The sequence below is a fragment of the Typha latifolia genome, chromosome 4 (assembly GCF_019914945.1).
Source record: "Typha latifolia isolate L0001 chromosome 4, TyphaL0001v2, whole genome shotgun sequence".
Classification (NCBI taxonomy): Eukaryota; Viridiplantae; Streptophyta; class Magnoliopsida; order Poales; family Typhaceae; genus Typha; species Typha latifolia.
The window spans coordinates 13,782,103-13,809,580 of NC_133089.1; the positions used below are offsets into that span (position 1 = coordinate 13,782,103).

Sequence of the window (27,478 nt, forward strand, 5' to 3'; positions counted from 1 at the left end):
TTAGAGAGGGATGGATAAATTGAAAGAGAGAATTAAGGTGGCAGGTTAAATTAATTCCCTCCTCTCCCTTCCTATTCCTACCAACCTTCTTCGCATATTCACTCCATCTATATATATAATTCTAAGTTAGGCACCAGATCAAAGCCGTATAAATTATGATAATAATAATAATAGTGTATGAATTTGTAAAGGTTGTCCTTTGCGTCATGAATTCATCTTGGTAACTATTCCCTCTCTCCAGTTAATTTTCAGTGCTCAATCTGATAATAAATAATTGATCCAAAATATTAACAATGTGAATGATATACATATTTAGAAACAAACCCAGAAACTAGAATCTTAACATCTACCAGTGAGTCGTGATCGATCGCCATCGGATCTACCAAAAGGAACAGAAAAAGAAAGAGATGCATGATCACCTATAACATAATTTGATCATCCTCCTCTTATTCAAGTTGCAAACCTTGAAAATCCTGTCTTTTAATTCTGTACACATCTCTCTCTCTCTCTCTCTCTTTCTCACTTTATCAAAACTACAAACAGTTGCAGTGGAATCATATCAAGCTTGGAGAGCACCCTTCTCTTCATCATTTCCTTGCCAGTTGCCTTCCCTGGCCTTGCAGCTCTTGTAAAGCATGCAGGTGATGATGGTGTCGAGCACGACGACCACCGAGTACATGTAAGCGATCAACAAGCCTTCCCAAGAGACCATCATGCCGAATCCTCCATGCAGTTTGTATGATCTCATAACTCTGAACTGAAACAAGGATTCAACTGCAGCTATGCCAAGATTCGCGGGCAAAGACAGCGTAATGGCGGTGGCGGTCCTGCCTCTGATGAGCATAAGAGCTTTGACGAAGGCCAGATACCCACCGCATCGCTCGATGCCCGATACGACGATGGCCAGGTTGCAGGCCACCATGGCATTGGCAAGAACTACGGAATAGACGATGACGCCTGCGACAGAGAGGACCAAGATGGAGTTTTTCGATAATAAGTGGACAACCTCCATGGTGTTGAATGCCAAGAAGAGGAGGGAGAAGACGGCAGCATTCGCGGAGAGGATAGCGAAGGAGTTGAAGATCTGGGTCTTGACGAGGGAGGAGTAGAGACGAAGAGCAGAAACAAACGAAGGTGTTGACCTTTTGCACGGCGGGAAATCACGTACGATTTGAAAAACGGAAGCTTTTGCTAATAGTAGGAATGTGAACGCGAAGGGGAGAGTAGAAATGGAGGATAAGATGGTCTGTGAGAGCTTGGAATTGAGCAGCAAGAAGAATTGGGACGCCGCCGGGAAGCCCGCTGCGTCGAAGAGCAACCAGAGCCTCGACGAGATCTTCGAGTGGACTGCGGAGGAAGAGACGGCCAACGACTGCGAGAACAACGCCGCAGCGGAGAAGGGGAGGGCGAGGAACGCCGCCGTCGAGGCCGCAGGGTGGTAATTCTTGAAGAAAGAATGGAGTGATCTCCTTAAAATGTTGATGGCCTTCACCATTGTTACTATTATTATTGCTTTGCTGCTTGAAGGACTACAAACGATTTTGTTCCTTGCTAGCTTATCTGAAACTGGACAAATAGGAAATGAGAAGTAGTTCTCATATCCTAGTAGTAGTAGTAGTAGTAGTAGCAGGCTAACTGCTGAATCCAACAACTACAAAAGCTGAGGGGTTGCTGTTCTAAATCCACCAATCTTTTACAGTGATCTTTCCTTTGATCTGAAGCATGTAACAAGAAAGTAAGACCCCACCAAAGAATTATTAGCTCCAACGTCTGTGGCTTTTGCTGGAGCTGCTTTTGTTAATGCAGGCATGGTCTATTATGCTTGATCTGAACTTTGATTTGCCAACATTGCATCAAGTGGGTGTGTTATGAGAAGGTGACTTTGATGTTAAATATAGGATTAGGACCATTAGAAAAAGGAGCAGTTGGTGGAGTAGAATTGATTTAAGATAAGTTTTAGGGGCTAATTATTTGGTCAAGTGGATTAGGTAGATAGCTATGCAGATGTGCAGAATTGTGATTGCTTTGATGGCTGTAGAGAAGCAGCAATTCCACCCTATTGTAGTTCTTATTACAAGCCCAGAGTGATTCAATTATTTTAACAAGAATTCAGAAGCCAATTGGCTAACCCTTTCTTAAAAGTTTCCAACCTTTTAACCCTTGCCACCATTGCCTCACATGTACCGTTACAATCTTATGCTGCTTTAGTGTGAGATAAAGGAAGATGGTGGTCCTGTTCTTTTATTTAGCATTCTAAGTAAAGCCTAGAAATGTAGTAATAGTAAAACATTAATCACATCAAGATTTGGTGCCACATAAAGAGATATAAATTTAGCTTTTTTAAGGGACTTGAAAGATGGTATGGCACACCAATAAAATCTAGTAACATCTTAATGACTTTTATTTTTTATTGAAAAAAATGTCTATAGATATGATGAGTTAAAGGTTGGGTGGGTAGGCGGAAATGACAAATATATAGTACTCTAAAATGGAACAGAGAAGTATCCTAAGAACTTGGTCCACCAGGGCCTCTTTTTTAAGCTTGGCTTCTCCTCTTTAAATTGAGTGTTATTATTTGGGAACTAAGTCTAAGTCTTCTTCTTCTTCATTTACTCTTCTTAATTGCAGAATAGTTGACAGTGCTGCAAGATTTCCTACATCAAATTACACAACTAGAATATTTTGTCCAAGCTTAGATTCTAAGCAAAAAATTGAAAAAAAAAAAAACTTTCAGTGGCCTACCTTGCTTTTTGGATAGTGATGGTGTCAGCATGAGAGAAGGTTGTAATCTTCATCAATGAGACACCAATTTTATATCATCTGTTAGACGACTGCAAACAATTTTGAAGAAGATGATGCTTCAACTAAATCCACATCTTTATTTACCAGCATAATGTACAAACTAAGCAAATAAACTGACACTCCAACAAAATTGTCACCAAAATGGAGAATGGAAACCTAGTAGATCAGCATAGCAGCAACATTGAATGATAAATATTTTGCATAAACGAGGAGTAAAAATAAGCTTAGAATTAATCAGTAAATTTAGAGATAGCAATAATTACAGTTATAGAGTCTTTTAACAAAGCAAAGGATCTTTTCTGTAGAATTTTGGAGGTCACTTGACATATCCACAAGACATTCCTAGTCATAGTGGTAAGAATAGTTTAAAAGGACTTTATATAGTTGGATTTGATAAAACTAGCCACTCTATTTTTCAATAAGAAGGGGACCAAAAAGACTTGGAATTGATATATTAACTAAAATAGTTCCATCTGCTTCAATGATAAACACAATGACAAATATTGTCAAGACTTGAATGTGACGTTGCCTGAAGAAAATTTCAATCAACATTTATTCATATGGGCCCACAATTTGAGATGAAATTAGGGACAGCATTATTATACGAGAAATTTCTTTAAGGCAGCATATGTCTGCAGCTTGGAGAAAACTATTAATCAGACGATCCAGAAGACTGACATAATCCAGATTTCTGATTTTCGGTTGATCTCAATTTCAAACTAAAATTTTCACTTGTGAAATATAACTTCCATACTAGTTTAGTCAATATTGAGATAAGCTGTTATTTGATTATTATACTAGAGACTTATTTCACAAGTGAACTAAAAAATATCCACAAACACACCCATTCTGGAAGTAGTGAAAATTGTCTACTCTTTGGCATAAAATAAAAAAATTAAAAAAAAAAAATCAAAAGTAAAAAAAGAATAATCTAAGACAAGACATGCAAATGCATCGATGTATGGTTGTCACTTGCATTGCATCCGTAGATATCAATTAACATATGTACTATAATAGATAGAAATAGAAGCTAAAATGCTCAAATTCAGATGGAAGCCAAGCAGCATTGGAGAGTCTAATTGCCATCACATGCCAGAACGCCTGTTGGCCTACATCCATTCAACCAGTACCAACCAGTAGAAGATATACGACAATTTGACCATGATTCCGTTCCATGCCAACTACTCAGGGGCAAAGGACAACAAAAGATAATATAAGTATAGACCAGGAAACATACTCGAGTAACAATTGGAAAGTATTGAGTCTAATTTCTGCTTCGTAATTAACTTGGAAGTACAAGAGTCAAATGTTTTACAACTTCTGGGGTTAAAGCAACACATCAACAAAAAGCCAATGAGGCACAGAAACATGAACACTATGTCACTAGCACCCAACAAAAGATCATCTACAAAGAATAATCCAGTAGCCAGTAGAACTGGCGTACTACTAGGAAGTCTGCATGAACAAGAAAGCAGGAGTGCAGCTTGACAAGTTTTGTGGTCTAAGAGCTGGAATTTTGACTGCTATCTTACAAGAAAAAAAAAACTGTATACTGTGAGCCAGCAATTACAACAGGATGACTGCAGCTACACTGGTACTCGTTTGCCTCTGTACCGACTAAAAAACTGCAAGGAGGAAATAGAGAATAAACTAACATTAGTCTAGCCAAAATTGGAGAAGATCAAACTTGAGCAGGAAAGCATACAAACAAATAGGCTAATGGAGATGGTTTAAAGATTATAAAAGACGAAGTTAGATATGATATCATTGTACCGATGCCACAAATGGCTGTTGGATAATCCAACCAAGTACGGGAATCCTTTGCAAGAAAACTGCGAGCGTTGGCCAAAAACCACTGCAAAGTAAACTATGTTACAGCTCCACACAATACACACAGTGACAAAGCATACTATGATGTACAGTATTTATCAAGTGATTAAAGGCATTTATAAGAAATTTACACAAGTTAACACAACATTAACCCACATATAATCTAGCAAATCTTTCAAGCTTAGTCAACAAATTCAAAATTAACTAATCCAATCATTGCAGAAAACAGATGGAAGAAACTTTACTAACCTGAAGAGCACAATGAAACCATATGACTCCAAGATCATGCCTATGACAGGCCATCCAATCAGAACCAGAAAGAAGCCAGTTCCAAATGAGATTGTACCCTGTCAAACCAGCAAATTTGATTGATTGATTTATTTTCTTCTTTTATAATGAGAAAAGTAACTCACAGATTTTTTTTTTTTTGGTAATGAGAAAGAACCTTGTAATTCTTAGGCTTCGTGAAGAATTGCATGGTGGATTTCAGGCCAATTGTCAACATCACGCCTGACAGAAAGAGAATCTGATATGATGCAAAAAGGAAAGCATGAATTATATATTAACTTCTGCAGAAAATTAAACTAAAACCAGAAATTGAATGCATAGTAATATGGAGATAATACGTACATTTCCCATGGCTAGAAGTCCCTTGTCAAAGAAAAATATGATTCCCAGGAATGAGAACAATATTCCAAACCCCGTCAACCCTATTCCAATCTCTGATCCAGATGAAGTTGCTCAGTTTAATAATTAATAAGAAATCAAGAAGAAGAAAATGAAAAGGCTATTCCATTACTATCATAGAGAATTAACAAATGATCCTATTCCATTTCTATCATAATGAACTAACAAACAATCATACAAAACAGGCAGATTCAGATAGATGTCAAGAAGAAGAACTCATATCATCCATCCCAGAGGACTCAACTTTACATTTGCATTTGGAATAACTATGTGAGAACCTAAATAGACCATATTGACATACAAATTAAATAAGAAAAAAGAAGAAGAAAACATTAGGCTATATAGCTATCTCACATTAGTCAATTATATGTGAAAATGTCAGATGATCAAAATATATAGATGAGAGTGAGCATGCTATGTACCACAAATGCAGCATTAATCATCTTGCACCTTATGCAGGATCAATTTGTCATAAAATTAAAAGCATTTAAATAATAGAGATTAGAAGATGAATACCATGACTTATCCAAGACAAAGAATAACATCACATTGAAATTGTAGACTTCAAATCAAGATTACAATTGGTAAAACATGTTCTGCATTAACAATAAAATGTAGGAGTTGTTAAAAGCCTCATAACTTACCTATACATTCATCTCAAATTAGGGAATTTGAACAAATGAAAACAATTGTTTAGAATGTTTAGAAATATATGGTGCACACTGCACACTATGTATAAACTATGATAAAGACTAAGCTGTGAAAAGCAAGGTGAGTAATTCATACTTTTCAGATCATTCATCTCAAACGAAACCATTGTTCCCAGCTAAAGACACAACTCAAGAGTCTGTGAAGTAAGAACCTGCAAGAAAGAAAGCTTCTCTAAACTACTGATAGTATATATCTAAAAAAATATCATTCAACCAAAAGAACAATAAAACAATGAAGTCAGAAGTATGGTAAATAACATAGTAAGGCATATGAGTCTTTATCAAGCCACATTCAGCATGAACTCTCAATGAACAAAATGAACAATACCAAATCATATAAATTTTAAAATCTTAACACTATGTATATTCTGAAATGTGACTAAAATTTCCATTCAGTCTATATTTCAATCTATAAGATTGAAACTAATATTCAATTTTCCAGTACCAACTATTATCTGTTTACATCTATTCAACTACCTTAATATGATAGTTTAGCTCAGACATATACAATATTTTTAGCATTTGCCTGCACCGATTAATAAAATCATTTCTTAGGTCATGAGAATATCTCAGTGGGTTAGCCTCCTTAGAAATTAGAATTGGAGTCATGTTAATGTACACAAGAATAGACTCAGAACCTTAATAAAGACATGATTTTTATAGTTTCTTTTGCGCATATATATTAAATTATCAACTCCACATTTTGGAAAATGGAAACACCAAAAGGAAACTGAGAACATGGTGCAATCAATATATGCATCAAGGCATGCTAATATCAAGCATGAAAACTTTTCATTTTCACATAAAAACTATCAACCAGAAGAAACTTTTGTAAAATTATTTTAAAATAAGTATAATTCTCAACTACAGTGTTGTAGGCCTAAAATTTATAAGATTGTTGGAACAGAAGAGGATGTTAACATACATAAAGAAAACAACATGAAACCATGATCATATGGGATCTGTAGATCTGTAGCAAAAATACAGGTTTTAATCTCACTTTGGGTCCTTCTATTATTTGCAAATTTCAACATATCAGAAACACAAGTTTTATAGATTTTATGGACCTTGTAAAGGTCCGACACAATAGCTGCATCTAAGATTAATATGCCTGGAGAGCAAGGTAATAGGTAGTCGTATCTTTCAAGTTTCAACATAAGCATGGATATATCTAGTCTCTACATTCTAAGGTTACATATACATCAGCTTTGGTAACCACTCAGTACTCACTAATAGTGGTGGTAATTCCCTACTGTTTATGGAAAAAGAAAATCTATATGGACATTTTATGCCTTTCTTTGCTAATGAGAGTGTAGAGTTGTCATTGCACAAGGTCCAGAAAAGCTAACCAAAATCAAGGGAGGCTAAAACTGATTGTATTCTATGATATCCATGAGAAAGTTAAAAGTGGACCAGATATAATATGGTTTGAGTGGAATAAGACAAAAAAATCAAAAGACCTCTAAAAAACACAAGGGCAAAAAAGAGAAAACCAGATTGGGTGATGGCAAAGGACATACAAAATTGGGCACACAATAACAATATGACAATTTGACAGATGCATGAACAAATAAAGCAAGAATAAGAGAAACAACTGAATAACAAAAGATATAGATCTTGTGAACTAGATGTCAATACCTATGGACCCTATGTCCTAGGCTCTTAGCAATGAGAAAAGGTAACTAAAGTCATCAATAAATGTGGTAAATCTACCCCATACATAAACGTACAAAAACATAGCTAGAGGAGACAACTAGCTCATATGGTTTCCCAAAGAAATTCAAACGAATCTGTAGGCAAATTAAGGAATTCAGACCTCTTGGTCTTAATCCAAGTCAATAAATAGAAGACTAGACAGATCCAGCTATTAATGACTCAACAACCAGAATCTCTAGAAAAGGAACAATGGTTCTTAGAGGGACAAATGTCAGTTGTAAGCTAGATGTGCCAGGAAAAACCTAAAGCATATGGAAGCTGCACAACATACAAAATTCCATCCTAAATCTAAAACAATGAAGCTTGTGGTCGAATTAGAGCCTTCTATCTCAATACTCCACTGTTAGGGCATGTTTGGCAAAATTAAAAGTAACGCAGCCATTCAGTTAACCTCATAACACAATCACAAGGGTTTATGGCTCTTTGTGCCATTTGGTCTCAGCATTCATCTTACCTAGGTGGGAGGTGTGGATCTTATAGATCATTGCCACATTCAATAGCACAAAACACTTGTAACAATTAATTTGCCTTATTTTCTACAATCATAGATCCAGTTTCAGGTCGAGTTAAATCATTTCCTTATAAGGTGGCTCTTTGCACTGCCACTTCTAAATGTAAGAAAACGGCACATACATGATATAATACACACTTAGCACGTTGTAAAACAAAAAAGTTATACATCAAATGATCGACTTGTATGTCTACTTTTCCAAACCACAAACAGGAAATACGAGAAACAGATAACCTGAATGGCTACAAGTGCAAAGAATCCAGTTCCTATCGAAAGCACAAAGATCCGTCCATAAATTCTACAGGAATCACTAGATGTCAACCTATCCAGCTGCAAGATCCAATTGCTCAAGAAGAACCACAGAAAAAGATGAAGAAGAGCTCAATTCTGAAATGGAGAGCAGGAATCGGAACAACACAGCAGGAAGAAATACCAATCAATGGAATCGTGGATCCTTAGCCCAAAAATAAAATCAAATTAATCGCACCCATCAAGTAACTTCCAACGAGAGGAAGCAAGGAAACATATTCCCAAGTAATCCAACATCAATCCAATCAAGAAATTAGAGAGAGAGAGGGGCGAACCGGGGGGGGGGCGGTTTCTTGAATCGCTTAGATTTGGGAGAAACGGAGTCGGGGTGCGGGGGCCAAAAGGAGGGGAATTGGGACTCGAGAGGGGTGTAGCGATTACAAATACTTCAATTTAGGGGTGGAACCGAGTTACTATTTTTTAACTACATAAAATTATAAATATTATTTAAAAATAGTTTAAAATTTTAGAAAAATATAATTACACACTTAAAAACTAAAAAAAAAAATTAATTTTTTACATATTTGCCACTGAGAAAATTTTCAAATATTTTTATTATCATTATTGGATATTTTAGTCATTTGCATTGTTTAATAAACTTCAACAATCATTTGTTAAGAATATTATGCGAATATTCTATTAAAAATTAAGCGTACTGAAGAAATTTTATGTAAAACCGCTAGTTTTTAAAGAGATTAGGAGATTTATTAAGAAAAAAATCTTGAAAAGTCACAAGATTATAGCCCTATTTTACTATTGGTTCTTAAATGCTGAAGAGAATAATAAAAGCTCTCCACAACTCTTTCCCAGAAAGATTTCGAGATAAAAATCAAATCTCTCCGCAACTAGAAGATTTTTCTTTTTCTTTTATTTTTTTCAGCAGAGAAAATTATGCTCTTTTCATCTTTATTGAAAGGTTCCACCACTAGAAACAGAAGTTTTCTGCATGAATGGAAAGAAGAAAAAACAATAGAAGTTCAAGCCACAACAAGAACTATCTTCTATTTTTACAGCAAAAGAAGAAAGAAAGAAGAAAACAGAGGTAACAGCATCGGTCGCTGCAACGGTAATAGAGATTTTGTCAAAACGACATCTTCTGTATGCATTTCAAATGCTTATTGAACCTATAGATGTTGCCGCGAGAAATTGTAAGAGTGGTGGTATTTCCTCTGTAATGCAATCTTCTGAGGGAAGTTTGATTGCCAGTCCACAGAAGAGCTTCATGAAGCTCCCCTTTCTTCCAGCAGATGCTAGCTGTTGCTCCACCTCTGACCTTCAATCCTTTAACACAACCTGTAGGCCACTTATCGCGCGGAAGAGCAGGAAGTAGGTAGAGATCTTGCTCAGTACTCTGAACTAGCATTTCAGAAATTGCAGCTGTGAAGCTGAAGAAAAATGGAAAACATCAGGCATGGTAAAAAGAAATTGCTGTCTGTTTGATTCTAAGAAAGAGACCTTCATCAATATTTCGGTTACAGAAATGCATATTACTACTATAGCTAGACTTGAACAAAATTTACCCGAAATTGGCATCTATTTGGAACGGTGGATGTGCAGTGAACAGATTGCTGTACAATCCTCCTTCAAAGTCACTTTCATGATCAGGATCTACTAAGTTGATCAATTGCCTAACCATTTTGTAAGCATGCTCACTATTGTGAAGACGAGCCCACAAAGCCATCTTCCATGTAGTTGACCATCCTGGACCAATGTCACCTAACCAAATAATAAAACATCAATCCAAGTAATGTTACCAACAAGTTCGTTTTCAACCTTAGATTAAAAAAAGAAAACACAGTGATGATGAATCATTTTTTACTTTTTAGTATTTTATTTTGCAGTTATAGGGAATTACTTGGTGCCACTTCACAAAATGTTCACTGTGCTAGTGCAAGTTCAAGTAATGAGTACTCTAATAACTAAGGTAAGGCTGTGTACATCTCACCTTTTAGAACCCTACATTACAGGAGCCTTGTGCATCAAGACACCCTTTTATACATGAAGTTGGCCTATTTTCATGTGAAATATATGTGGTAGGATTATTTTGCTTATATCAAATGTAGGGTTTAGGGATATGTTCGTGATATTTTGTGGTTTGTAATTCTTATCGTTCCATGATTGTGGAGTGACATTACAAGAATTCAACGATAAAAGTATCTGAAGTGTTGAATAAAAAAAAAGTTGACAAGGGCAAAATATATAATCAGCAGCAAAGAAATAAAAAGAAGACTTGGATATAATAGTGGAAAAGAGATATGAAAAGAATTTTGTTTACATATAACACCGTCTATTACGAACTGAAAAATAGCAGGCTCCAACTAAATGAGACAAGGCTTCACCATTTCATCATCACTATTATTGTTTCAAGTCTTCTTCACCAACATGATAAGTTAATATATGCAACAGTTCAAGATAGGCATGTTACAATAGTTGTAAGTACTTTAATTCAAGTTTCAAAGTATTGGGACCAGAATCGGCTATCCAAAAAAACAATATATATCGGATGTATCAGCCATCATTATTAGATCTCCGTATCAAACTATTTTTTAATTACGTAAAAATTAATTTAAAATACAAAAAAAAAATCATTGTTATTTGCAAATTAGATTAAAGCTTGCACCATTTCTTTCAATATTTATTTCTTGAACTTCAACTACACTATCTTTGTGTTGTCAACCTTCTCTCAATCTAGTTAGCCAATCCAAGTTGTGAGTTACACATATTCGATCTTTATGCTCAAGATAGTTTGGTATCAGATCACTGAGCTTCATTTGAATGCCAAACTGTTGGGGCAACTAAGCGGCGCAAAATGGACATTAATTTGTCGGGTTATTATTTTATTAGTTCTAGCAACATAGTAATTGTACAGCAAGTTTACAAGTCCTGTTGTCAAATCTTTCTCCCATTATATATAAGGTCAGTAGATCAGAAGTGTCCATGAGATGATTAATGGAAGTTCATAAACATCTGCTCGCCAAATACCAACCCTAACCATGCCAAGGTTCTCTAACTAAAAAGATTATGAATAAATTAATCCTTCAGATATGATGCACAAACCTCTTTTATAAAGGCTGTTGGCAGCAGCTTTGCAGAGCTCAGGTGTTTTCTTGATTGATATTGTATGACCCGGGAAAAGACCAAATAGGTGAGACAAATGTCTATGGTGGACTTCTGGATCCTCAAAATCTTGTGCCTGAGCATGTAGTTTGGAATTAAAGGTGGCATAAAACAGCCAAACATAATTACTATCCACACAATAAAACAAAATCTAGCACTTACCCATTCCATAATTGAACCATCTCTAGCAACCTTTGTTGGGGGAAGCCTTGATAGTGCCTTCTTGATCTGCTCAATTAAATCAGTATTGGTTTTCCCTAGAACCTATAATGACAAAAATAACAAAGAGCCCTTAAATTCCAAACATTTGGGGAAAACTGAAGCTTATTAAACAAATAAAGAAAAAAAAACTATGTAACTACATAAGTATGAGTGTGCATGCCTCGCTGAGTTCACAAGCTATAAACATCTTTTTATGTGGATTCACATGTATAAACAAGAAAGATACAAGCTTCTAATAATGTAAATAAGGATATTCATGCAAGTATATGTCCAGCCAACCAAATATATATAGTTACCTCGGAAGATGAAATAACTGCAGAGAAAACCTCCCTTATGATGGCGATGTCCATAGTTGTTGAATAGCTCACACATGCAGTCTTACCATCTGGAGCAATAAAAGAATGTTCGGGAGAGGTAGAAGGATTGGTTTCCAAATAACCTGCACGACCTTCAAGTAGCCAGTCTAGCAGAAATAAAGCGCACCCCTCGAACAGCGGATATGCTGTATTCTCTAAAAAACTCTGAAGTAATGAGACAAGAGTAAACTTTAGACCCTTTAGTAATGAGAGTATGAGACAAAAGTAAACATTTCAACATTATGCCAAAGTAGATCTATACACTCCAATATCACATCTTTCAAGAACCTTGGAACAACCTCAATTTATCATTTCCTTGGTATTTTTCCAAGTACTGAACAAAAGAACATTCTTTTGATAAATAGATGAGCAGGGATGTCATTATAAAAACCTATAAAACACAATTCACACATACTCTGAGCTAGAGAGACCTCAAACGGCATCAGAAAATGTGCATAGAATCTGAGTGGTGTTAGACCATCAAGGGGTTAAATATAGGGGAACTTTCTAGTAACACTTCACATACAAAAGATCGTGCTAGTACTTATATGTGGTACAAATAATTCTGTACAACATATATATATATATATATATATATATATATATATATATTTACCAGTTAGCCGGGGCCAGAAGAAATTTTATGAGGAATGAGGAGCAAGTTGAAAACTTATGGGTACAGGATCAAACCCTGGATCCATTGGGCCTACTTGTAAAACAAATCCAAAAACTTAAATGGTAGGTCATCAACAAACTAATGAAAGAAGACAGATAAAGGAGGTACTGCATAAGAAGAATGATAAAATTGCAAGAATTACTTACCTTGTCCATAGTATATGTATAATGCTCCCAAAGATGTGTACAGAGCCAAGCACCACCCATTGGCCATAGGGCCCACTCAGGGTTACCACCGTCAGGTGATGTTTTTGCCCATAAGTCTGTAACTTGATGAGCAACCCAACCGCGCGCTTCATAATTGACCTATCAGATATTAATAAGTCACTCAATAAATGCAGGAGTTATCTATGGAATTTTTTTTTTTAATATACGATGAGAGCATAACTAATTAGGCTTGAATATAGCTCAAACTATGCAGGTCTCTGTCTCACATTTATTTGAACCATGAAATAAGTATTAGGGAGCCTGGAGACAATGCTCTAATAACCCCACTCAACTTTCGCAACAAAAAATAAAATTGCCCCCACAGTAATTAAATTTGAGCATGCCAATATTTGTTCAGTCATCCAACAGTTGTTGGTTTCTGTATTACAAAATATAAGTTCAATCATGACTTTATCAGAAAGGCATACTACAGCATATATCAAACTTAGCGGCCATAGTTTTGTATCTTTAATTGCTCCAAAAGGTCCTATTTGTGCTCAAATGGTACAGAAATTGATTGAATTATCATCCACTGTATTGAGTTGTTGGCTAAGGTCCATGGAACCTCTTATTGATCGAAACCAAATAAATAATTGTTTCTCCAAAAAAATTTATGTTATTCAGAATTTCCGTACTGGTGGTTCTATTCATTGTCGTTTAGACCATAATTTTTCATGAAAGGAACTCTACTACAGCACAATGTTCCTGCAGAAACTACAGTTGGTCAAACTTTTATTAGATAACTAAAATATGTAAGAAAGGTTGATTTTGTCATTAACTAAATTCCATAAAGCATCACGTTATCTAAATTTCTCACATATTCAGGTCTTTCTATCCTTCCATAGTCCATAGATTCGATCTTCAAATCAAAATTCTACTTTGATGAGCAGTTTCTCAATTGCTGTCCAGGAAGTAACATTTTTCCTTCTAAAATGGCATGTAATGCCCCCACCATTCTCCATGCACTTGAGAATGGTAGAAGTCAAAAAAAGAAGAAAAAAACTACACAAATCAAACAAGAAAGATGCTTATTAAATAGTCTACCTCAAAAGAAATGGTCAATTTGGGGATCTTAAATAAGCACCCAAAATATTAGATATAAGGTTTTCAACTCTGCAACACAACATTTACTTTTTCAGACAAATCAAAAGGATACTTAACTGAATGATGACTGAGTTAGAAAAATTATAAGAACACAGTTTTAGTCCGTTTTCCTGTCAAGCCTCATTGGAGGTGACACAAGGAAACACTTGAGATTATTTTTCAGGGTGATACAGATTGCAGTTCAGTTAAAAAGATATTGTAATGATTTGCAACCTCTACCAGTAAATGATAGCATTCTGATAATTTTATTTGGATGTGAATAAGTAGAAATTTAATTTTCATTTGCAACTGAATAGCACAGATCTCTTGCATTCAGCAAGTCTGAGGCAAATGCAAATCAACCATACTCAATGAGAAATCATTCTCAAAAAAGAACTCTTACGGATGCAGTTCCGAAATGTGGAAGAGATTGTCAAGGATCCACGTCTTCTCTTTTATCTTCTTTTTCTTTTCTTTCTTTGCACGATATATTATTGACTACATATAGTTTTAAATTAACAGTAAATAAGAACCTTACTTTTGCTGTTTTACTCCCATTGACTGCAAGAGATGAAATGAAGTCAAACAACGGTTGTTGGCATTCAGCAAGGTTGCAAGGAAGTGATGGCCAGTAATTCATTTGTAGATTAATATTCATGTGAGGAGCTGCACTGAAGAGGAAAAGGAAAAGTAGCATTAAATTTTTCATGCCAACTCAACTAGACCATCAAAATATGAAACTTCCATGACTTTCTACCATCTAATACAAGTTAGCCAGGTAGAAGCATTACTTATTGTTGAAAGTTACAGTGTGGAGGGACACTAGTAGAATAACCCAGAAAGGGCAAAGAAATGAGAGGTGGTAGGTGATCAAGAGAACAAAAACTATAGCAGCATGATGGCTAGCACTGTCAACATAATCAAGCCACTTGAAATTGCCTCAAGCTTGGCTCGATGTTACTAGGTTTGTTCTTTATGATCTTTCATTTGAAGAAGGATAATAATATTCACTACTCAACTGCCAAATTTCATGGCACTTATACCTATTCTAATTATCCAGATCCCAAATGAGCAAAAGTAAGTTAATATGAATAAGAAAAGGCAAGACAGCACATCTAAATTCTACTCAATGACAAAAAAAAAAAAACTCCCAACAGTGATGGAACACAGTTTAAGCAATTAAAGCTAAACATAATATTATTGAGGTAAAAGCATACTCCCATGGTGGCTCGATGTCTTTGCTCCATATTCCTTGTAAGTTGGAAATCTGAGTTCCAGTCCTTGAACACGCAATGAGGAGATACCGACCATAATGGAACAGAAGTTCCACCAAAGATGGATCCTCGTCATCTTTGAAAGAGTTGACTCTTTCTGCAGTAGACTTGACAGCATCCATTATTTGCATTGAAGAATTTTTCTGAGAATTGGTCCTTTTCCAAATATCCAACCCATTTTCATCAAGTGCATAATTGGAGTCTTTTGATAACTCCAAACTAACACGCTGGAAAAGACTATGGTAATCATCCAAATGATATGCAGATAACTGAGAAAATGACATATTCTTTATTGGATTTAATGTTTTCAAGGCTGCCAATGTGGGATCCACTCTAGAATCTGAAGGTTTAATGAATGGCCCTTCAAATGAGGAAGAAGCTGCGAGAAGCAAAACAACCCAGTCTGCACCATCAACTCTTAATTTCTTACCATCTAAGACTTGCATTGTACCACTGTCACCTCCTATCTGCAAGTCAAGAATAGCAGAAAACTTGATTCCAGCAGGTTTATCAGCAGCATTTTCCTTTGGTGGGTTTCTTTTCCCCGGACAGCTACCTTCCATGATGATCTGGCTCTCAGCATTTGCAGTAGAATGATGATGTAATTGACTGTCCAGAGATACTGTAAGGGACAGACGGCCTGACTTATTTGCAGAGATTTTGGTCACAAGAACTTGGTGTGGATTTGAAGAGAAGTGCTCCCTTGTGTATACCACATCGCCACGCGCATATGTCACATTCGCCGTTGCAGTAGTTAGATCAAGTTCTCTTACATAGTCAGTATATGCCGCATCGAGATCACCAAAATCCAGATTAAGATTTCCAAGAGGTTGGTAGACCTTCATTAAATTATAACCAAGTGGCTTTAGACTTACTTCTTAACGCACAATTTCATGTATTGTAAGCTAGAGGTAAACATCAGAATCAGCAAGAAGTTGGTAAGACAAAGTTATGTACATCAAAGCAAAGTATGATACATACATCTGGCGAAGCACCAGACAAATCAAAAGCAGCCAAGGTAGCTTCGGGATACTGTCCTTTGTCAACAAGTTTTCTTACTTTAGAAAGAACAGCAGGTGCTTTTGAGTTTGTATAATTACCAGGTACACCAGTCCATAGAGTATCATCTGCAAAATATACAACAAAGAAAAGGATATCTTATTTTGTTCATGACCAAGTTATAATATCCAAGGCTCAGTCAAAGAAAGGAAGAAGAATTTCATCTGGCTTAATACAGTTCATCAAGTATAAGCAAAAGTAATTTCTTTTGAAGTGCATCTACACTTTAGAACTCTCTAAAACTAGAAATCCTAAGTCTAGGTTCCCAAAACAGAACATGCCTGCTGTTTGATCTAGTGCCCAGCTCGGTTTCATCATGCTACTAAAAAATTATCTGAACTTGATCAAAGCCCATTAAAATATTACCCAAGTTGACATAGAAAAAACCCCACGAGTGTTGCAACTAGTAATCATAGTAAAAGAACAGTACGATTGAGCTGGAGCTTCTCGGAGGCGACGCCGCCCCAAATCATCGCACCGAGGCGGCCGTTCCCGATTGGAGCCGCGTCGGTCCAGTGCTTCGCGGGCTCGTCGAACACGATCTTAAGCGGTCTCTCCGGCTCCTCCGCCACCGCCCACACCGCCGCGGCGGCCTCCGCCGCCGCCTCCGCGGGGCGGCGCACCCAGACCCATCCTTCCTCCCCTTCCATTGACGCAATAAGAGGAGACCGAGGCGAGGAGAGGATTCGAGATGGTCTCGATCCAGAAAGAAGAGGAGAGTAGAGGGGTCACGGGCGAAGGAGAAGGACGGACGTAATCACTCCGGTGGCAGCAACTAGCGATGCGATCGATACGTCGTACAAGATGAGACAGTGCAAGGGGGGCACAGTCGACACGTGGCAGGAGACGGGTGGTCCTAGTAGCTGTGGCGTGAGGAGGAGTAGGAAGGTATCAATGAAGCGTTTCGGCGCTTTGTCCAGCGGCAGCGTAAGCATGATTGTCTTAGCTCGGAGGAGTTGTGATTAGCGTGAGCGCCTTGAACAGGGAACAGCAAATTTCTCCACTGATGACAAAATAAAGCCAGTCTGCTTTAGTACGTGTAGTTTTGATTGGTTAACGGGGGGAGTAGGAGACGTCTTGTGTTTGGTCGAGTGTACTTGTTTCCTCGAGATCATCCCGAGGTGATCTACGGAGCCTTTTGTCTGCTTACTTAGATACTTACTTTGGACAATACGCAACATAAATTAATATAATCTATGTTTTTTATGATTCCAATGTTCTTGTAACGTACCAAATTGACAAAATTATATTATTCGGATAATATTTGACAATAACATATGTAAGCTATTATGTGCAAGCTGTAATATCTAGCATAAACTATAATATCTAATATTAATTAATTATTTTAAATTTTATTAATAGAATCTAAAAGATTTGGATAAATAATATAATAAAATAAGGGCATATTTGAAATATTAAAAATCATCTTTATATACACTCAAAATGTTATATTATTATAGCTAAAAAGTAAAATATAATAAAAAATAATTTAAAACACTGAGCCTATCTAAATTTTATCTATTTTCGAGCTAAGTTGAGGTGAGCCCAGCTCGTTTAAACTAGACATGATCATTAGACCTGACCCACCCAAAATTCTGTCTGAAACCACCCCATTTTAATCGAGTTAGGCCCGGCCTAATCCGAGCCCAAAATGATAGTGAGCGACATAGGCTAAGCCTTTGACCGCCCAGCCTAGTCCGAAATTATAATGCGTACATGTTCCTATAATCTTTTTAGTCCACATTAGCTATTTAGAAACTATATATTAATATATAAGTATATTTTTATGAAAGATAACTAAAATGCTTTTCGTATAAAGAGACGAATGGGATGAAAGGTAGAGGGTGGTTAGGAAAAGAAAATTAGTTGAGCATTTTCTTATTGTAAAACGTTAAATAGTTGAGCATATTATAAAGTAAAATTTTGAGAATTTTTATCAAAATCTAAAACACGAAACTCTTCAGTACATATCCTCCCACTTATTGTACTGCAACAATAACTCTTTCCTGCCTTCTTGTACGTTCTTCTGTTCTACACTGTACTACCAAAGTGTACTCTCATGAGAATGGAAAGAAGACAAGCAGACGAGCTTATTATATGAGAAGAAGACGAGCCTTAACTTTAACCGTAGAAAATTATCCAACTCCTCTTATAATAATTCTTAACAAAAATATGCAATATTTCTGATATATTCTGCAGACGACCGACCAGTAAACATTCACTACATCAACGCGCATAAATTAATTAAGGAAATTTCCGTCTGCTTGATCTTAATTTTAACTTTGGGGAAATTTAAGTAACATAATTAAGGATCAAGTAGGATACTTTATATGTATTTTTTATCGTTCATAATCCCAAAGTCATTGACAGGTATTTTTTTTTATAATAATTATTTCAAACTAAACGTAATTAAAATATATTTTAAACCGTCGTGATTAGAGTCGAACTCATGACTATACTTATAAATTTTAGGGTTGATTTTATAAGTAGGATAATTATAGGCTTGAATTTAAATCAAATATTTTCTTATGGAAATTGTTTTACTATTACTTTTGTGGGCTTGACTTTATTTCTCTCCCGTCCTATAGTTGCACTATAAATTTGGATTATCGAAGAATACCAACTACCGTCTCTCTCCCTTTACAATCTCCAAAGGTGCATTTCTTTATCTCATCACTTCGTAGGCCACTCCATGCTTGCAGATGGATTAATAATATGTTTTTATTGTTAATTTGTCTCCAAACAACCTGAAAACCCCCCAAAATCGAGTCTTTTGACCATAATAGCATACCACACAAAGAATCCAGATGATCGATTTTTCGTTAGAAGTCAATATATTTTTAATCTGACGTCGCTTTTGTCTCGATTGCAGTTATCCTGAATAAAGAAGGGAAAGATGGATGAGGAACAAGAGTTGGAATGGATCGAGGCCCAAAAGATCGTCATCAGCGAAGACCTGGTCGCCGCAGCCGAGAAGCAGCTGGAGTTTCTTGCCTCCGTCGATCGCCGGCGGTGGCTCTATGATGGGCCCTTGTTGGAGCGGGCGATCCACAGGTATATGGGTTTGGTAACCTGATGGATCATTTGGTGTTTTTAATTTAGATTATTTTTATAAATGACCTATTTTATTAAAGATAAGCAATAATTAAATATAATTATTCAACACATAATATGATTGAATACATGTATTCAAATTAATATTAATGCTTGAACACTCTATAATATAATTGAATACTCCATGATAAAATTGAACATATAATATTAATTAATAATAGTTTAATGATTAAAATTAATATTTAGTTGAATGTAAAATGTCAAGAAAGATTAAATACTTTATTTGCTAGCACAAGAATAACACGAGAATGTTGCATTAAATACTATCAATATTTTTTAAAACTCATTTACTATTAGTATTGTTCATTGTAACGTCTCACATAGTCTTCATACAAATATGAATTTTATAATTTTTTCATGATACGATATAAATATTAAACGTGTATGAGAATGATCAACACTGATACAGGCATAGACACACCATAAGTATATGCAGATTATGGATATGAAGTATAATAAGAGCGTTCTGGCTTTGGTGCGTGTGATTGATATAATGGTAATGATGATGAACTTATATCATCTTGTGGGTACACGTCTCCTGATATCTTGTTACCTACAGACTCAAATTCTCTGTAAAAATAATATCTCTCTGAGAAAGTTGTGTAACAGGGACGCACGACTCATCTCCATCCTCACCGCCACCAGATTGAGTCCCATCATTATCACCATCACCGTTACCGTCACCATCATTATCATAAATTTTATCTAAATATTTTAAATGATCAATTGATTTGATAATGAGTAATGAAAATTGATTTTTTTTCAAATGGCTCTACATGATACGATGACTAGCATGCGGCCTTGCCAGATGACATGCAGTTGTGCTAGTCGGCACAAGTCTCGACCTACACGACCATCCATGGTATAATCCATTTTAGGATATATATATATATATATATATATGCAGTCTTTCTAAATACATGACGTCAAACATCCCCTTATTATTTTTTGTACCTCTTTTAATTATTACATTTTGGATAATAAGAGATTATTTATATGCCAAACCACTGTTGTATGTCAAACAAAAAGGATAAGTTGGGCTCTTATCTATTATATTTACACTCACTTCAATTAAGTGGATATAATAACACATTCTCTTGATCTTTAATTGGAAAAAAAGAGGAAAGATATAAATTTTTTGTTTATACTGATTTCTCATTTGATACTATAGATGTTGCATTTTGAAACAAATGAAACCAAACACCCCTTGGTGCATCTAAATGATGCCTCGAGAGAAAATGGTGGCCTCTTATTACTCTTTTGTTCCTTTCGGGAAGTGAAAGAAATTTAACTGAGTTAGTTGTTGTTCTGTGGCCTAAGCGGCTAGGACCTTTCAGATGGTATAGACCTGCATACGAATGTCATTGGAATTGCACCATATTGGACTGAATCAGATGTGTTTCTAGTGATGGGTAATAGATTGTACGTCTGCAATCATGGATGATTGCTTAGCCCTTTGTATGATTAGTTTCAAATTAGACTTTACGGCATATGAATCACATAATTGATTTGCAAGGTGAAGGATGTTGATTTGTAAGAGTATTGTGGAATATATCAAATGATCCGATGAATGGGAAGTTCCAGTTCTTACTCTTGACATAGACAATTTATAAATCTTTATTGTAAGAATTGATACCAGAGCTCCCTAGATGATTATTATCCTTTCTGAATTTTTTCAGAGTTGCTTGCGGTCTATTGTATTTAACAAATGCTTTGTTGACTCATGTAACTTGTATTCAGGATTAATGGCATTGTCATCATTCAATCTAGTAGGGACCAAGATTATGAATTGGAAGTTAAAGCTCTTCTATTTTTTACTTTTAAACTAGCAGATGCATCGTTAGTTCTATTTTAGTTTTATGGAGATACTCCTAGCCCTTTACTTTCATTATGTTTCTGTGTGCTGTGTTTTCTAGGTATAAGGCTTGCTGGCTCCCACTTCTTGCCAAACATACTGAATCTGGACTTTTAGAAGGATCTTTGGTTGTCCCTCTTGATTGTGAATGGATATGGCACTGCCACAGACTTAATCCGGTAGATATCTTTACCAATGATTGTGTCTTAGACTTATTTTCCATTTAAGGGTCTGAGATGGGAAATCTTTTGTTGTTTGTCTTCATGTACAGGTTCAATACAAAAAGGACTGTGAGAAAGTCTATGGCAAGGTCCTAGACAGTAAGAATGTTGAATCTTCAGTGCGAGCAAAATCTAAAAATCAAACAAAGGAAATATGGGCTAATTTATTTCCACATGAACCTTTTGAACTTGAGTATAGCTGTCTTTCGTTGGACCAAGTATATCATGGAGATGCAGGAAATATCACATATGATTTGGCATCTGCTGTTAAAAGGCAGTCCTCTTTTTACTACCAGGTAGTCAAAGCAATTACCTTCTTAATCTTCATTATTCTGATGGATATCTCACAATTAATCAGTGGCCTAAGTTTAATATGTTTTATATTTCCAATGAACTTGTAACATCTGTATATCCTTCAGTCAAATAATAAGATTTCTTATTGTGCAACAAACATGGGATACAGAATACACAGTAAGGCATACTTTACTTTTGTAGCATTCAAGTCATATGTTTCCTTGTTCCATGGACCCTTTTCTATACCATGGTACTCTAGAATCACCATTCTTACAGATACGACATGATATAATCTCTTATTTCTTGTCAGGTCTCTACGGCAAACATGGGTGACCATAGATTTCTTAAAGCAGCAGTAGCCAGATATAAGGGATTTTTGCATCTAATCAGGAGAAACCAGGAAAGGTCAATGAAACGCTTCTGCGTGCCAACTTATGACATTGATATAATATGGCATTCTCACCAGCTGCATCCTATTTCTTACTGCAATGACTTGGTGGAGCTTCTTGGAAAGGTTTTGGAGCATGATGACACAGACTCCGATAGATCTAAAGGGAAGAAACTTGATTTTGGATTTTCTGAAACTACGAAACAATTTGAGGATACTTTTGGTTTGAGATACTGGAAGGCAGGGGTGATGTACCGTGGCAGTTTGCCTTCTCCTTTAACGACCATTCCATACTTCTCTGATGATGATGTGAAAAATGAAATTACCTCTAAAAAATTGCAGAAATATCTTCCTCTTTTTCACACTATGGTTGTAGAGGTATAGTAAAAATGTAAAAGTTGATTTTCTGCTTTGGTATCTCTACAATTTTCCTTCCAAGAATTTATTTCAACAGTTTTCATCAGATGCACTGTACAACTGGATAATGTGTAGGTAAAATAGATAGAAAAAATAATTTTCAATTAATTCCTTTGTCTGTATTAGAATATTCATCTACCTCTAGATGGTGGCCTTCTAAGTAATCTCATTGGATTTTTTGCATTTGCCTTACATTAGTTAAGTCTCGGGTATGGTATGTTAACCTTCCTAATTCATGCCCCCTTAAACATATGAGATGTAAAGGAACTATAAATAATCACAACTCATTGTATGTTTGCTATCTGAAATGCCAATACAGATTCAACATTGGCAAAATAAGTAGCTATAATCATGTATTAATTAAACTATGTTGCAAGTCTAGAAACTTTCTAATGCTTTATTACATTACTGGAAGAAAATATAGACATGTAGTAAATGACTGGAAGGTAGAAAATCTATTCATCCAAGAAAAATAGTATTTATTTTGCTATTAGAAACTTTTGCATCCTTTATGTCTTGTAGATTCAAGTTCTTTATTCTCTTACTAAATTCTTCATACCTATTGGTCTGTACAGTTTAAGACACTCCAAGAATATTAACTAAACAAATTTAGCACATCAAGTACTCAGTTATTTTGACCATCTTCAATCTTTAAGCATAAGCTATGAATTTACAGTCAAACTATAAGACCGACATCTTTATGTTTATTTACCTACAAAATTTTTCTTCTTCTACAGGTTTTTGTGGAGATTGTGGATGTGAAATACTTGTCGACTGGTCAAAAGGACAACTTATTTGTAACTTTTAACAAGAAAGAGCCAGATATGTTTTTCAGCGGTGGCAGTACATTGAGTATCTTATCTCAAACTGGGAAGAAACAGGTAGCTAGTTTTGAATGTGAACCAACTGGAGAGCTAATTTTGACACTAATGGCCAATCCGACCTCCAATGAACCCACATCAAGGCCAAAGACTATTGGAACAACATCGATTTTCCTTCAAGAATTGACAAATCCAGTTTCAGAGCTGTCCCTTGAGAAGTGGTTTGTACTAAAACCACGTGGTAAAAATGCAGCAGCTCCAATTTGTCTTCGAATTGCTGCCTCTTCTACTGTTCCAATCCAAGCTCCTCTTGTACTTAACATGGTCAGATCAAAGCCCCTCTCTCTGAAATCATTTTTCTCTCCACTTGCTGGAAAGTCTCAACAGATCAATCATTGGACTCATTTTGTGGATGATAATGGTGCTAAAGTCATCAGTCTTCAGATGAGGTATGCAATTATGTATAACATGTGATAACTTTGAGAACATTCTAGAGATCTTCTAGTTAATTATCACGCATCAGGAACAGTGACAATGCTTGGAATTGACAATTAGTAATTACATTTGATTTCTTTACCACCAGTTTAATCAAAAAGTTCCTTTGCAATATAGAGAACAACACCAGGTCATACCAACTATCAAATAGAATTATTGATTGTTGGTAGTATTCAAGCGGCTTGGGATGACTATGATATTCTTGAAGAATTTTATTTATCAGTTAGCATGCAGATATTTTCCTTTTTTTATTAACATAAAGGAAGTTCAATACATCACAGACTTGCTCCTCATGGGAAGCTGGTATGGATATAATAGCATCCTTGCTACTGGGAAATGATAATATTTTTGCCTCATTTTTTACTCTGGTGGTTGTGTTTGAAATTTGCGGGTACTATATCTTCGTTAGTGAGGTCTTATGTGCCAGAAATATGCAGAGCCGAACTTATAATTTTATTTCTTTCTACCTGAAAAATTGAACCTAGAAACATAGACATATCAGATTTGGTCTAAAAACAATGAGGGATAGACATTTGTGATGATGGAGTCGTGATACCTTTTCTGGCTCTTCAGAGAAACAGCCTTTCGGCTTTCACTATCTTTCTTTATGGTGCAGAAGTATTTTTCATATTTCTTGCATTAACCGCAACTAGCTCCTTAAATTTCCTTTACGAAATATACCCACTCACAGAACACTTTGCAATTGACATTGCCACGCTATAAGTTAAATGACAATGGAATAAAACTTGTTTATATTCTCTCTTGCCATGCACACACACGTGCACATTTTCTTAGAATAATAATTTTATGCTGAGCTTCACGGAGACCTCCAGCAACATGAGACAGAGTCAGACCTGATATTATCATTCACTTATATGCAAATACCATAACGAATAGTAATTCTTATCATCTTTAAATATCGTTACATCCTTAATCCCTATGTTTTTTAATTGTATTACATGCAGAAATATTGGAAAGAATGTGGAAAAAACTAACTGCATTATAAAGAGGAAGGTGGTTGGCATAACAAGATTATCACGAAAACCACGTCTGCTAGCAGAGTACGCAGACAATAAGTGGTCACTGAATGATTCTAGTTTCTCCATTAGTACTGAGATAAAACCAAGCCAAGATAGTCCGTTGTTTGAGCTAAAAGGTGACCGCCAGGTATACATAGTTCTGCTATATCTTGTGAAATTTTAATCTAATCAATGAATAGTTTGCAATTGCTTCTTTTGATAAAAGTCTTATTGTCTGTGGCTCTTGAGGGTCCTCTTATTTTTCTGAATTGTAGCTGATATGGGTAATTTTTTTTCTAAAGGCTTTCCAATTCTATCGTGCCAATTTATTAGCTGACAAATTTGTTGATATTCTTGTGTGTAACCAAATTCACAGAACACTTTAGATGTTATTGATCTATTCGGAATGACAACTATAATATCTTTGACAACACTTTGCCTTTACTTAACAAAGCACTTGAGAATATTATTACAACAATGTAAAATAATCACCAGACAAGATCTGCTTCTCCAAGCAGATGTTTGGACAAGTTAATACCATAATTTAACAAAAAGTGCACAGTATATGATAATGCATTTCGCCATTGGGTGTGCCAGCCTTTGCTATTTGCCACCCTGTCCCAACCACTTTACTCTGTCATTTTTTATTTTCTTAATGTTGGCTCTAAAATAGTTGGAAGTAAAAGCTTGGTTGTTGACTTGGTGTTGTTGATGACGATGTTAAGCTGGCTATAGTTCTTTTTGAGAATTCTTGGTGGAAGTATGCTACCTCTTAGTAATTTGAATAAATTCTTTTGACCCTGTCTCTCACTCTGTTCTATCTTTTATAAGCCAAAAAAAGTGTTTATGAATCAAAACTTCCGAGAATGACACTCTCTTGACTGGAGTAGGTAAAACTTTTCTGGGGCAAAAGACTGGAGTATGAACAAAATTGCTGCAAGAATCATAATGAGGGTGCCGACATAACTGCTGTAGAGTTCTCCGCTCAATATCCATATGGAAAGGCAGTGGCCCTGCTGGACCTGAAATCCAAAGACATCAAGGTATCAATGAAGCTTTTCCCTTTAAAATATTTGACTTCTTTGTAGCAGCTGCTGAAACAAAATTTTGTTTATCTTCCTTGCACTTAGGTCAATGAAGAGTGGTTTGTATTACCCTGGATAGTGCTAGCGTTTATATTCATGGATATTTCTGAGAAAAAAGGAGTTAATGCTTTTGTTGCCAAGAAAGACAATGTCGAAGAAATCATCACCCAAAATACGAAAAATGGCGAACCGGTTTCAGAAGGTAAAGCCTCAAATTCCTCCGTCATGATGGACATTGTTACAGTTGGAGCTGGCAATACTGCAATCCCAGTAAAAAGCAGCAGTTGTCGCTCAGGCTGCGGTGGCAAGTGTGGGACTGTCGCAAAAAGTGAAGGTGCCTGCGGGAATGTCTTGAACAATACCAACTCTGGTGGCTGTGGCGGTGGATGTGGTGGTGGATGCGGTGGTGGCTGTGGGGCTGCAATGAAGAGCAATGGATCCACTGGCTGTGGGAGCGGCTGTGGAGGTGGTTGTGGTGGTGGCTGTGGAGGCTCAATAAAGAGCAATGGATCTGGTGGGTGCGGTGGTGGTTGTGGTGGTGGATGCGGCGGTGGCTGTGGGGCTGCAGTCAAGAACAATGAATCCGCTGGCTGTGGAGGCAGCTGTGGAGGTGGTTGTGGTAGTGGCTGTGGAGGCTCAATAAAGAGCGACGGATCTGGCGGGTGTGGTGGCGGTTGTGGTGGTGGTGGTGGGTTTGCCAATGGCACGATGGTTGGCCAAAATGGCGCAAATTTGGTTAGCCATGCAGAGACTGCCAGTGCTTAAATGAATCAAGAACTTTGAGCTTTGTATTGTTGTGAAGTAATAAAAGAGCTCTTGCTCTTACTTGTGTCATGAGCTGTATTTACAAACATATGGATGTAAATTTCAGAATGATGTCGTGCAATGAATTACATAAGATGATGCTTTTAATATGTGTGCCCACTTTTCGTATTGACTTTGAAAAATAGAGTTGGCGGCTTATTATTTTCTTTGAACACTCTTTAGTTATTTGCATCATTTGGGAGAAGAAAAGATCACAGTAGAGTATCTGAGATTTTTTTTGGTTGTTTTCTAAGCCTATGCATATATTTATTTTCTGATATTTGGATAATAGTGATATTTTTCTATCCTTGACCAATGAGTTTTATCTTTCATTTTATCCTCTGCACCTACATCTAAAATGACATGCATACTGACCACTAAGAATCACTACTCCTGGCCTTAATCAG

At 36.1% G+C, this 27,478-nt stretch overlaps 4 protein-coding genes across 6 annotated transcripts; 1 reads left to right on the forward strand and 3 right to left on the reverse strand.

Annotated features, from left to right (window-relative positions):
- Positions 1–264: 264 nt before the first annotated feature.
- Positions 265–1,682, reverse strand: LOC140786810 (uncharacterized). Its single transcript, XM_073135482.1, has one exon. The coding sequence runs from the start codon at positions 1,493–1,495 to the stop codon at positions 560–562; it is 936 nt and encodes a 311-aa protein (XP_072991583.1). The 5' UTR covers positions 1,496–1,682; the 3' UTR covers positions 265–559.
- A 2,378-nt stretch (positions 1,683–4,060) lies between these two features.
- LOC140785498 (vesicle transport protein GOT1-like) lies at positions 4,061–8,955 on the reverse strand. Of its 3 annotated transcripts, none has more exons than XM_073133344.1 (7): positions 8,841–8,955; positions 6,106–6,181; positions 5,263–5,354; positions 5,078–5,158; positions 4,882–4,979; positions 4,576–4,657; positions 4,061–4,427 (listed from the first exon to the last, which is right to left on the reverse strand). In XM_073133344.1, the coding sequence occupies exons 2-7, from the start codon at positions 6,134–6,136 to the stop codon at positions 4,389–4,391; spliced, it is 423 nt and encodes a 140-aa protein (XP_072989445.1). In that variant the 5' UTR covers positions 6,137–6,181; positions 8,841–8,955; the 3' UTR covers positions 4,061–4,388. The 3 variants fall into 3 exon arrangements, with proteins under 3 accessions (XP_072989445.1, XP_072989444.1, XP_072989443.1); XM_073133343.1 differs by lacking the exon at positions 8,841–8,955 and adding an exon at positions 8,690–8,816; XM_073133342.1 differs by lacking the exon at positions 8,841–8,955 and adding an exon at positions 8,491–8,615.
- Positions 8,956–9,418: 463 nt separating this feature from the next.
- Positions 9,419–17,331, reverse strand: LOC140786174 (alpha-L-fucosidase 2). Its single transcript, XM_073134415.1, has 10 exons — positions 16,989–17,331; positions 16,481–16,626; positions 15,443–16,338; positions 14,764–14,896; positions 13,083–13,241; positions 12,201–12,425; positions 11,845–11,946; positions 11,623–11,758; positions 10,086–10,281; positions 9,419–9,950 (listed from the first exon to the last, which is right to left on the reverse strand). Exons 1-10 carry the CDS (start codon positions 17,206–17,208, stop codon positions 9,647–9,649), a joined length of 2,517 nt encoding a protein of 838 aa, XP_072990516.1. The 5' UTR covers positions 17,209–17,331; the 3' UTR covers positions 9,419–9,646.
- A 1,785-nt stretch (positions 17,332–19,116) lies between these two features.
- LOC140786339 (glycine-rich domain-containing protein 1) lies at positions 19,117–27,179 on the forward strand. The gene is made up of 9 exons (XM_073134676.1): positions 19,117–19,213; positions 19,431–19,612; positions 21,589–21,706; positions 21,799–22,044; positions 22,353–22,808; positions 23,585–24,117; positions 25,129–25,330; positions 26,073–26,225; positions 26,313–27,179. Exons 2-9 carry the CDS (start codon positions 19,455–19,457, stop codon positions 27,030–27,032), a joined length of 2,586 nt encoding a protein of 861 aa, XP_072990777.1. The 5' UTR covers positions 19,117–19,213; positions 19,431–19,454; the 3' UTR covers positions 27,033–27,179.
- Positions 27,180–27,478: the final 299 nt, after the last annotated feature.

What these genes read in the sequence shown, in the direction of transcription:
- LOC140785498 (XM_073133344.1), bottom strand. Translation starts at nt 6,136, where the DNA reads ATGGTTTCGTTTGAGATGAATGATCTGAAAA. An exon ending in TGAGATGAATGATCTGAAAA is followed by an intron (nt 5,355 to 6,105) that starts GTATGAATTACT and finishes CATCTGGATCAG; the next exon opens with AGATTGGAATAGGGTTGACG. An exon ending in AACAGCCATTTGTGGCATCG is followed by an intron (nt 4,428 to 4,575) that starts GTACAATGATAT and finishes TCCTCCTTGCAG; the next exon opens with TTTTTTAGTCGGTACAGAGG.
- LOC140786339 (XM_073134676.1), top strand. Translation starts at nt 19,455, where the DNA reads ATGGATGAGGAACAAGAGTTGGAATGGATCGAGGCCCAAAAGATCGTC. An exon ending in ACTGCCACAGACTTAATCCG is followed by an intron (nt 21,707 to 21,798) that starts GTAGATATCTTT and finishes CTTCATGTACAG; the next exon opens with GTTCAATACAAAAAGGACTG. An exon ending in TGAAATCCAAAGACATCAAG is followed by an intron (nt 26,226 to 26,312) that starts GTATCAATGAAG and finishes CCTTGCACTTAG; the next exon opens with GTCAATGAAGAGTGGTTTGT.
- LOC140786174 (XM_073134415.1), bottom strand. Translation starts at nt 17,208, where the DNA reads ATGGAAGGGGAGGAAGGATGGGTCTGGGTGCGCCGCCCCGCGGAGGCG. An exon ending in TGTCTGGTGCTTCGCCAGAT is followed by an intron (nt 16,339 to 16,480) that starts GTATGTATCATA and finishes AATTTAATGAAG; the next exon opens with GTCTACCAACCTCTTGGAAA. An exon ending in GACATCGAGCCACCATGGGA is followed by an intron (nt 14,897 to 15,442) that starts GTATGCTTTTAC and finishes TTTCCTCTTCAG; the next exon opens with TGCAGCTCCTCACATGAATA.
- LOC140786810 (XM_073135482.1), bottom strand. Translation starts at nt 1,495, where the DNA reads ATGGTGAAGGCCATCAACATTTTAAGGAGATCACTCCATTCTTTCTTC.